The sequence below is a fragment of the Pleurodeles waltl genome, chromosome 11, assembly GCF_031143425.1.
Source record: "Pleurodeles waltl isolate 20211129_DDA chromosome 11, aPleWal1.hap1.20221129, whole genome shotgun sequence".
NCBI classification, from domain to species: Eukaryota; Metazoa; Chordata; class Amphibia; order Caudata; family Salamandridae; genus Pleurodeles; species Pleurodeles waltl.
This window is the reverse complement of record NC_090450.1, coordinates 986223936-986236013: the sequence shown is the minus strand read 5'-3', so window position 1 is coordinate 986236013 and position 12078 is coordinate 986223936. Positions and strand designations below refer to the sequence as shown.

At 51.1% G+C, this 12078-nt stretch overlaps 1 protein-coding gene across 1 annotated transcript in view; it reads right to left on the bottom strand.

Annotated features, from left to right (window-relative positions):
- TXNRD2 (thioredoxin reductase 2) overlaps nt 1-12078 on the bottom strand; it is a 355985-nt gene that overhangs the window by 18660 nt on the left and 325247 nt on the right. Inside the window, exon 16 of the mRNA XM_069215297.1 lies at nt 4708-4805. Coding sequence (XP_069071398.1) covers nt 4708-4805 — 98 coding nt within the window. The remainder of the gene's footprint in view (nt 1-4707; nt 4806-12078) is intronic.

The following is a 12078-nucleotide window of genomic DNA, read 5'->3' as shown; positions in this document are numbered from 1 at the left end:
AACACCTTCACGCGGCTCAGAGTGCCACAAAAGTAGAGGCAGAAAGGCCCCTCCCATGGCTTGAGAGGAGAGGGCGAGGACTCAGCAAGATGACTTCCCAGGAAACGGAGAGCTGGTCACCCCACGTACCCGGGGAGCATCCTTCCAGAATCCCAAAGTCCTGTCCAAGAAGACCGCTCCAGGTAAACACCGCACCTCGGGGTGCTCGACCCCCCGGTCCTGTCTGTGCGCCAGATCCACCGGGCTGCCCACACTCTGAGCTCAGCATCCGCCACCAGCGGGATACTGCCAGGGCTCAGGCCTCTTGAGAAACGGTGTCCACCCTTCATTCTTCTCATCACCGACTTCAGAACCACCCCCTGGACCTTCAAGGGGTCCCCCTAACTCTCGAGCCTGGAGCTGTGACACGACCTCCGAAATAAAGCCAGAGTGAGACCTCATCCTTCGGTCCGACCCATCCCAGGCCACCCACCTGGCGTCTTCCAGGCACTGCAAACACCGGCAGCAACACAGCTCCCCTCCCGTCTGAAGCCTGGTGAGTAACCTCCAGTCCAGCTCCACCCAATGCAGAAAGGAGCACTGGCCCTTCTGAACATAGGGGAGGAGGCAGTCGCCACCCGCGACAAACACCAAGCCGGATACCGCTACCCACATCAGCAGCCGTCAACAGCACGGATCATAGTGGGCTCTCCTGTTTGGTTGTGTGAGTAGGAACCATTCTGTCCCAGTTCACATCCTCCATGAGCAGAGGCCACTCTACAAAATGGTGCCCCAAAGCTCCTCCATCACCTACAAAGTCCTACAGTGAAAGCCCGCTCACTGATCCTCTTGAGTTGTAGTCAGCCAAAAGCAAACAGAAGAGACAACAGCTTTCACAAGTCGCTGCAGACACCAACATCCACCTGACACTGGAGGAGGGATCCGGGAAATGACACAAAGTGTAACTCCCAGAAGCTGATTACTGTGACTCAGCGGACGGAAAAGGTGTCATCATCAAGGGCTTTTTGGACCCAACATCTCTTGCACTCACAGGTTCTTGGTCCGTCAACAAAGTTTGAACAAAAGTACCCCTGCCATCAATGTTCTTCAAAACTAAACTCTCCTTTCCTCCACAGGTGAACTCCATCACCCAGAATGCCTTCCATCATCTAAGCATTCCACGAAATGGAATGGACAGGATGGCGACAGGACAGGGAGACGCCGGGACAGGACAGCGAGACGTCATACCGCAATGGCCCAAAGTGCATGCACAGTAACACACTTGGGAAGAGCAAGGCTTGGACTTGCTCATTTTCCAGGATATAGAGAATGGCTTCTAGTACAAGAGAAGACTTGAAATCTTCTTTGTAGTAGCTTTTGTGAACCCTAATTACCTCATAGCCACCCAGGACCTTCTAACCTATGGGAAAATCATGCAGGATCCGAATAATAATTATGAAAAAGTGAAGGACGCGTAATGTTCATGTTTGTAAGAAGATCCAAAGGAAACTTTGGTAAAAGTGAAGGATAAGCCGATGGAGCCACCTTGTATTCACAGAAAGCTTCATAAGTCTTCTCCTACGATGGATGAGCAGCGAAAACATCTTCAATATCCCCAGTTTCTCCTATCGTTAGATTCCAGATGACATAATACAACAGTTGATTCTCAAGAGGAGAAACCACCAAACTGTGGACTGCAGACGGAGATGCACATCAAAGAGAAACTTATCAACTATCTGAAGACAATCCAACATATCTTCAGCATCTGGGGAAGGACCTATCTACATAAAAGGTAGGACAGGAAGGGCAGATCATGACCAGACCAACTCCAATTATTATAAAAGAATTTGGTGGACCAACTCCAATCACTGTAGAACAAAGGGTGAAAGACAGAATCATGTGACCTCAGTGTAGGGTGAGATATGATAGACAAGTACATCAGTGCAGCACAGTATGTAAAGAACAGGTATAATTTATGTGACAGTGTTGGAAAACACTTATGAACAAAGCGGGAAGGATGCAGTCATCGTGGCAAATGCTGAATCCACGTTTTAAGGGGTTTGCACAACAGAGTAGCACCGTGTCAGAGGAACAGAGAGTAACAATAGCACACTGATGAGAGGTTAGTTTCCGGGTCATCGGAAAGAGTCTAGAATGGGTCTTCTTCCTTTCCTAGCCAAGACTTCCAACAAGATGACAACGCACAGAATGGACCGATTACAGGGAAACAGGATGGCAAGCACATTTTCTAGAGTGACAAGTTAACCAAACGGATGGCGCGAAGGAGAACAAGAAGTGAGCTATAACTAACGCCAGTGGAAATGTCAGGACACCTCTTGATACAAGCCGGAGAGCGCATTAGGAGCACAGGAGTAGGAAATAGGCCATGCACTCCTCAAACGAGGAAAAACTTGAACAAAAGGGGCCATTTGGTGATCATAAGAAAAGGGTGGGCTATGCACGGCTTTAGTAGGTGGTTGACTCCCCTCCATCTAGTCCAGTATAAGGGCAACTTTCAAGGCAAGGGACAGCGATGAGACGAGCTTACACTGGGATGTGCAGGGGTAGGCAATGCCCCAAAGATAAAACATCCCTGTGTTTCCTTGTCTCCTGTTTTTTATGCGTTAATGAGACAAATAAAAACACATCTCTCATTGAAGTTATAGGATGCTAATTCATGCAAGTTACTGCAAATAATTGAACACGTGGATAAATGGCTTATTGTTAAAGGTGCGCTGGTGGAAGGGGGCAGCACAATGTGTGTCTCTAGAGGTTCATTTTGGAGTTTAGGATTTTTCTCTTCCTCCAGCCCTGTTCCCATCCTACCCAAACACCTTCATCATGGGGGCTGAGGACATCAGTGAGGCAGCAGGATGGATACAGCCCAACTCCATGCTGCTTGCTCATTTCTGCCCCTTGCTTGGTCACACAGCAATCCCTCCAAGGAGGCACACGGTGTACCACATCCCAGCATCCTTGCAGTGACAGCAGCAGAGGTGGACAGAACAGGGCAGGGTGCCGCAAACTAGCATCAATCCCAGACAGTCAGTTCAATGCCACCCCCCCGCCCACATAGCATACTTTAGTAACATGCAGCATATCATATTCTGATACCGTCACTTCCTCTTAGCATCAATAAATCTAAATTGCATGTCACGAGGAGTAGGGTGTGACCCCATCAGTGAGTTGGGGGGTGGAAAACACTGGTGGCACTGCCTGCTGAGCGGGGGACCTTTTGATAGGAAGGTGCCAAAGATCCAGGGAGCCTCACCAGAGGACAGAGATTCCAGCCATGGCACAAACAGATGCATTATTAACTGCTATGCCCATGAGTGGATGGTCTCCAGTGTCTGTACTGTGGAACCTCTCAGGGGAATCTATTACGGTTCACCCATCACTTGAGGATCTGGTCCTCAGCTGACCCACAGGAAACATTCCATGGGGAAGAAACCTCTGAAGCAGCCTGTGACAGCGGTGATAGACTTCCTATGTATTTTCTTTACTCTGGCTTGCAGCATCTTGAATCAAAGTGATGCCTTCAGTTCTAGAGTCACTGCACTCTTCCTGTGGCACACGGGGCTCTTTCAACAGCCCACCTGTTAGGTCAACTGTGTCACTCCATATAGAATCTCATGCCAGGTCCTAAATGCCCCAATGTTAGGGTAACCTGGGATGTTCCCCAGTGGCATTTTGGAGTGAGCCCTTGGGGTATGGACACTTTAGGGCCGTGTCCTGTTAGAACATGGAAGCAACTCAGGAATGTCAACACAACTGGGGAAACACAAGTAAATCACCCTAGAACAGGCCTCCGGAACCAGCCACACTATGAGAGTCTTTTTCCAAACCACCAGGTCTGCCAGGAGCGAAGGGATCACTCTGTAGTCAGCCTATGTGAAGAGACTCCAAGACCCGAGATGGATGGAAACAAAGTGTGCCTATGCAGCTATACTTGACTGGTCTAGATGAAACTGAATCACACACTGAGCACAGATGCACAGGTGCTGGGGCTGCAGTCAGTTGAAGACCAATGTGACCTTCAGGATCCACATTAGTTATATCCTTTTACCAGTGGAACAAGCAGGAGATAGGAAGCAAGGATAAGATGACCTACTGCCATAAAGAACTACTGAAGCACCAGGAAACACAGCACAAGTAAAAGCTGAGAGCACTAGGCAACAAAGTCTGAGGATTTTTAAGTGGGAAAAGAGCTGGAGTCTTGGCACTGGCTGCCTGTGCTTCTACTTACAACGGCATCAACTCTGGCTGCATAAGGATGCCGTGGTCCATGTCCGTACAGGCAGCGATGATCCATTTGTCTGGGGAAGACGTTGAAGTCTTTAGAGGGCATGCAAATTCGTGATATGGCTTCTGATCTAGCTGGGACTTGATGAAGTTGTTTGCACGGTTTCACATCTAAGCTTTTCACCGTATTGCCTCCCGCTCACCAACACAAACAGATCGCCCACCTCTCTTTGCCAGAACAATGCAGGATTTCGAGGATAGCCACTATGAATATTTGCCCCTTAGATTCATTGCATGTGGATGTGATGAGCATCTGGCATGGAGTTGGAACTTGGGGCTAACAGTAGACACTACTGGTGTAAAGCTTTGTACAATATCACGTCCGCTAGTACAACCTACCGCTGACCTACGATGGCCATAATCCCCCCATCCGCGTGCACCACCTTCAGTAAGATATGCTCAGCTTTGAAAACATGTGAAACTCACTTTATTCCAAGAGCGAATCCTTGGATGACTTCACCAGCATTTGGACCGATGAAATGAAGGCCAAGTATCCGCTGTCCTTCGTCGCGCAGGCAAACCATCTGCAGAAAGAAAATACAAATTCAGCAAACAAATAAAATTGCAGATAATGGTACAACATATATGTAAAAAATGCAGTATTACCCAACATGTCAGCCCTCAAGCCTAACGAAAATTCAAGACATATTTTACTCCAATGAATGGGTAAAACTATTTTACTTTGAAGGCAGTGACACATAGCTGGAAATACAGCTTTGCTGGGACATGGTAGTTTTACAACACAGCTTCTGCAAACTGCAAAGGTAAGTCTGTCACCATCACCTCAGGCCCACCTGAGCCCAGAATAAATGTGAGCAGCTTGCTGCGAATAAGCAGCGAAACATATAGGTCAAACGCCATTAAAAGCCCTTCATGGCGGCGTGGCCAAGATGGCTGCGCGCTAGGACGTGCCTGTCCGAGCTCCGCCACCCTGGCCCAGAACAACGCTTACTGGCCCGGCGGGGGGACACCCTGAGGCCCCCCCGAATCGACGGGCGCTTCTGTGGGCTGTTGACCGCCTGGTAGAGGCTCTGGGGCGCGTCACGCTGCTCCCGCTGGGAGAGGAGCGGCTGGGGCCGCGGAGCGGCTTTGGCGGTGGCCTGGGCTGCGAGGCAGGCCCTTCCCCGGCGGATTCCTGGGCCCGGCGCCGGAGGGGCCGAAGGCCTAGAGGGCTTGTTTTGGGCCCCGCGAGTGGCGGGACCTCAGTGGGGGCCTAGACTCCAGGATCTGCGAGCGCCTTGGGTGCGGGGGCGCCCCCGCACGCAGGATCTGGTCGGGGGCTGGCGCCCCCCACCCAGACGAGCCTCTGCGGGTCGGAGGAGAGGCCTGAAGTTCTGGGCAAAGACGGGAGGTCGTCGCTTTGCCCACAAGGAGCTCAAGTAAGTGCGGGCCCTTGCAGGAGGAGGCAGAGGCTATAACAGCGAAGCTTCGCAAGGAGGAGGCTACCGGGTGCTGGGTCCAGGTGCAATCTCTGACGCGGCGACGCCTGGTGATCTGTCCCAGACGGAGCTTTTGGAGAGATTTGTGGGGCTGAGCCGGCGAACCGAGACTGGGCCCGTGAGCTATGGCGACGTCCAAATCCAAGCGAGAGCGCTCAGTGAGAGAAATGCTGACAGGGGCCCGCCTTACATCGGGTGGTATGGCTGAGGACTCACCGGCGACGAGACCCCTGGAGGGTCGGACGGAGATGGATTCGGATGAGGGTTCACCGGTCACGAAGGGCTTTTTGACCTCCCTGTTTGATTCGCTACGTAGCGACATTCAGGAGCTGCGTAGGGACATATCCCAGGAGGTGAAGGAGTTGCGAGGAGAGGTTACCTCCTTGGGAGAGCGAGTTTCGCAGCTGGAAGATGGTGAGATTCCACGTGGTGAAGAGGTGGCGGCCTGCAGCAGGAGGTAATCCGCCTCCGAGAGCAGCAGGATCTCCTCCAGACAGCGGTCAAGGAATTGGAAAACCGCTTGAGGAGATAAAATATTCGCACCAGAGGGGCCCCAGTGGGGGCGGAAAAGGAGGACATTGGGGACTATGTGGTGGGCCTGTTTCGCTCTCTGCTTGGCCCGGACGCGACTCAAGAGATAGTCCTGGATAGAGTTCATCGTGTCGGCCGCGCTGGTGGCCTTGGAGACCACCCCCCAGATATTCTAGCCTGTCTCCACAATTTTGTCCTTAAAGAAAAGATCCTACAGCGGGCTCGCAATCTTCAGCAGGTACTCTTTAGAGGGCATGAGCTCCAACTATTCCACGACCTCTCTGTGCGGACCTTGCAAATGCAGAGAGAATTTAGACCGATTACGGAGCACTGGCGGGCCCACAATGTGTCTTACTCTTGGGGCCACCCGTTCCGACTGGTCTTCCGCTGGGAGGAGCAGCTCCGGCAGGTGAAATCCATTTTGGAAGCAAGTCGGATCCTGGGTCTGGAGGATATATGCCAGGAAGCGAGCAAGAAGGCGGCCTTGCCTGTGGGGGGTCCTCCGTGCTGGCGGCGAAAGGAGAAAAGAAGGAAGCTGCAGCACCCAACGGCTTCGGAGCTGAGGTCGGAGAGGGAATCTGTTTTGAACAGTGTGGCCGCCGGAACTTCAGCTTAGAGAAGTGGAGGTGGGAGGGTGGGGGGAGGGGGTCCCGAACTGCGGTTGGCCTGCACGTTAACGGCATGTTGATCGCTGAAGAGGGTCAGAGCGGCGGCGATGGACCTGGTTTACCAAATATGAATGGTTCTACTGCCCTGTGGAGACTTTTCCTCGTGAAGATGGATGTTCGAGGACTTCTGTGTTGTATGCACCTGTTGTGTGTATTGGTTGAATGTTGATGGGTTTCCCTGCGATGCTGGCTTTTTTGTGGAGATACTCACAGACCTTGGTGCTATAGGTGGTGTAGATTTTGGCGCGGGGGTGCTCTTCTTGCGAGCTCCCTTTCTTCTTGCATGCTGCCCTCATTTTAGTATATGATTATTAAATGTACAAGCTGGAATGTCCGTGGGCTCAATAATCCTGCCAAGAGGCTACCCATCCTGTCAGCCTTGGAGAGATCGGGGAGTCACATATGCCTGCTGCAGGAGACACACCTTGTCCCGAAAGATACTTATCGTATGCGCTCCAAGTGGTTCCCCAGGCAGTTCTGGTCTTCGGCTCCCTCAAAGCATGCAGGGGTGGCGATACTATTAGCGCGCTCATTCCCTGGGGAAGTGGTGACAAAGCTTCATGAGGTGCAAGGGAGGCTTCTAGCTATGAGAATGAGGCTGGGGTTTTTTCCCTTCACTATTGCTTCCCTCTACGCGCCTAATTCCCAGAAATAAATCTTCCTAAAACAGGCTTTGACCCCGCTGCTGCAATCCCCTGACGGTGCCATCCTGGTGGGGGGTGATTTTAACCTGGTGATGGATGGTGATCTGGATCGTTCTGGTCACCGGTATGGGCAGACGGGGTCAATGACGTTGGCTGGTCATCAGTGGCTGAGTGTGGTCTGGAGGATGTGCGGAGGAGGGCGCACCCCACGTTAAGAGACTACTCCTTTTACTTGGCAGCGACTAAGACATATGCTAGGCTGGACCTTTCCTTGGCCTCGCAGGAGTTTCTTCCCCCGGTCAGGGAGTCAGAGATTGAGCCTCGAGCCCTGTCGGATCATGCCCCGGTTACAGTTGAGGTTCACATGAACATGGAGCGCGTGGGCGCATCGGGTTGGCGATTTCGGGACTCAATGCTTCAGAACAGTAGGGGCGATTCGTAGGACAATAATAGACTACCTTAGCCTTAATGACGACGGGACTACTTGCATGGCGACGCTGTGGGAGGCACTGAAGGCTGTAGTGAGGGGTGAGGTGATGTCACTGTCCGCTAGGGATAATAAAGCAAGGAGATTACTCAGAGAGGATTTAGAACAGCGAGTGAGGGTGTTGGAGCGTTCACATAAGTGCACCGGTGCACCGAGAGTATGGAGAGAGCTTGAGAAAGTAAGGAAGCAGTTGAGGAGGTTGGATTGGGACAGGGCGGAGTATGCGGTAGCTCGCCTTAAGCATAAGTACTACATAGGAAGTAATAAATGTGGGAAGCTACTGGCACATCGGTTGCGAGCGCAGCGTCAATGATAAAAATGGTTTGCTCTCCCTCGGGAGCGGAAGCACGCACGAGCGACCAAACTGCGGAGGCCTTTACGGAATTCTATCGGGAACTATATGGGGCTGAGGAGCCCGGTAATTCAACTCCAGAGGCCTTCCTAGAGGGTATAGCAATTACTTCCTTGACCAAGAGGGAGGCGACTTCGTTAGATCAACAGATAAGGGCAGAAGAGGTCATATCAGCAATTGCGCGCTTGCAGGCCGGGAAGTCACCTGGCCCGATGGTTTCTCCGCACTTTTTTATAAGATCTTCTGTATGGAACTTGTACCCGTTTTAGTGTGACTTTTTAATTCCTTTCGACATACGGGGGCTGTCACTTCTAGCATGTTGGATGCCACTATCGTGGTTATTCCGAAGCCGGGGAAGGACCCCGGGGAGTGCGCCTCATACAGGCCTATCTCCCTCTTGAATATTGATGCCAAACTGTTCACTGGCATACTGGCATACCGTCTCAATTATTACATGCCGGGCCTTGTGGATCCTGACCAAGCGGGATTTATACTGCATAGGCAGTGTAGTGATAACACCAAGCGACTGCTTCATCTCTTGGATAAAACTGATCACTCGCGTGGGGAGGCGCTCTTCCTCTCTATCGATGCCGAAAAGGCGTTCAATAGGGTCCATTGGCCATACCTGTTCAGGGTGCTAGAGCGCTTTGGGCTGGGCCCGGGCTTCATGGCATGGATTCGCTGTATTTATCAGGCGCCTCGGGCGGCGGTCCGAGTTAATGGGACGCTTTCGTTGCCATTCTCAATTCAAAGAAGGACCCGGCAGGGTGCCCGCTTTCGCCCCTCTTGTTCGCGCTCTATATGGAGCCCATGGCGCACGGCTTCGGGATAACCAGCGGATTACGGGCTTGCAGTTTGGGGGAGAGGAGCATATCATATCATTATACGCGGATGACATGATTCTTACTTTGGCGGAACCCGCAACCTCACTGCCTGCCCTAATGGGTATACTAGAGGAATTTGGACGGGTCTCGGGATTCAGGATAAATATGCTAAAGTCGCAGGCCATGAGCAGGTTTATCAGTGCCGAGCATGAAAGAGATTTGAAGGCCCGATTACACTTTATATGGCCTTCCTCAGTGCTCCCGTACTTGGGGGTTGAGTTGGGGTCCACGGTCGCTCGTACGGCGACGTTGAATTACACAAAATTGATTCGGGAGGTGCAGCGAGACTTAGAGACATGGGGGAGACTTAAACTGTCTTGGTTGGGTAGGGTGGCGGCAGTGAAGATGACCATCCTACCACGTGTACTGTACGTGTTTCAGGCACTTCCAGTAGAACCCCCGCCACGAACGATAGCAACCCTTCAAACAGCGGTTCTTAGATTTATCTGGGAGGGAAAAGCGACGCGGCTACCACGACAGGTGTTGTATCGCCCTAAGCAGGAGGGAGGATTGGCGGTCCCCTGCCTTTTACGATACTTTCATGCAGCACAATTGCGTTTCCTATTAGAATGGAGTCGCCCGTCTTCCGAGAAACATTGGTGCTTCATGGATCAGGCGGTGGCGGGCTCCCATATATGGAAGGAGCCCTGGCTTAGGCGCCGTCACATAGCGCGGGGGCTGTACGTATCCCCGGTCACGGAAGTGTCAATGAGGGTGTGGGACATTGTGGCCAGCAGAAGGGGCTTGACAACTTTCCCGTCCCCAATTATCCCCCTAGGTGCGAACCCTGATTTTGGTCCGTGCCTTCAATTGGAGGCATTGCGTCGTTGGCATGAAGGGGGCTGTAAAAGGGTGGGATACCTTTTTGATGAGCAGGGGGTGATCCCCTTTGACCAGATGATGGAGACATATGGCTTAACCGAGGCGGACAGGATGATGTATTATCAAATACGACACTGGGCCCTGCTACCAGCCAATAAAGCATTAATAGATAGGCCGTTAACACCGTCTGAAAAAGGGATTCTAATGAAAAAGGACGATAAACGGGTGATTTCAGAGCTTTACGCTCTCCTGCGGGGGGAGGCCCTCTCGCCTAAGACGAAGGGTCAGCTGAGGTGGGAGAAGGAAATGGAGAGGGAGCTCTCTGATGAGGAGTGGGATAGCTTCTTTTATAGGACACACCACACAGCTTAAAACGCGGCTGGTACAGAGACAGCTTATAAAGTGGCCTCATATTGGTACTACACCCCAGCAAGGATTCATGCTTGGGATCCCACTAAGTCCCTCCTTTGTTGGATAGGGTGTGGGGGTGGGGGGTCGCTTGTCCACTTACTATGGCATTGCCCTAAGCTTCATCGGTACTGGGAGAATATATTAGACATTATTGACAGGGCGTTTGATACTCAGATCCCCAGATTTCCTGCATACACTTTGCTTGGCCTGCCTAATCCGCTCACTTTCTCCCTGAGATCATTGAAAGGACGGCAGATGGCCTTGGCACTAAACACGGCACTACAGCTGCTATTAACCGTGTGGGGGACTGACCAGATCCCGACAGTAACACCATGGCTCCATAAGCTGTGGTTTATCCTCGCTATGGAAAAGCTCACTTTGACTTCACAGCAGCGTAGTGGGGACTTTAAGGAACTTTGGCAACCATTCTTACAAATACTGTCTGTGGAGTTCACAGAATTGACATGTCCAGCCTATTTGAGGGTTCTTGCGTTGATTTGAGCGATTGGGAGCGAATGTGCAGTAGAGATGTATATTTAGGGCCAAGATTGCATGGGTACGAGGCCTGGGATCGTTTGACTGTTGTGTGGCACGCCAGCCGCAGGGAAACATAGTTGAAGTTGTTAGGTTCAACTAAGGTTAGGTTTTCTATCATTGCGCATGGAGCATGCTGTATATCTATGCAATTGTATTATTCTGATGCGTTGCCTATGTGATGTTTATAATTAAAAATATCAATAAACAGATTTGATCCATAAAAGCCCTTCATGACAAGGCTGACCAATCTGGTATGGTCTGCAGCCGAGGCAGTAACACCTCAGCAATGACACATGCTATATTGCTAAAACCACACAGGTTTATCAACAAATACTAGAAGCTACTGCCTGGTACCTCGTGCTATCGTAGAACATGTGATGTCCTTCCAGAGAGGGCAGCCTGAAAGTGAGGACAAGTGCAGGGAGATGACATTTTCAGAATTGTTCAGGGAAACACATTTCCACAGCTTGGGAGATGTGCTGAGTTTCTTGGTCCAATAGTTTTGCTCTGATTAACTCCCTCATAAAAGTCTAACAATCCACTGACACTTGTGTCTGGTTTTCCCTCAGTTACTGTGCCACCAAAAGGGCTTAATTGTCCAATTCAGACGGTTTCTTCTCTCAACTCGAGTACCTGTTCCGCACTGTAAGGAAGAGATGAGATGAGATGAGATGAGATTCCTTCTGATGAAACCAAATCCTTGATGAAGTCTCTGTTTCATGGAATTTATCTCAGGGGGAAATAGACAGATAGAATGAATGAATATATATCCAAAACAAAGCAGTCCAAAGAACACTACGCGCTCAGTAGCTGGTGCGAGACAGGGGGCTGGCCGAACCCTGGATAATCTTTTCCGAAAAAAAATGATAGCCGCGCACTCCGTTCAGACCACAAAGAGCAATATCAAAGTTTATTCAGTGGAGAGGTGAACAACGCGTTTCGACTTAGCGGTCTTCTTCCTAGTTACCTAGTCCTTCCTCTATCCTATTTATACTACTTTATTTCAAAGACCAATACAATGC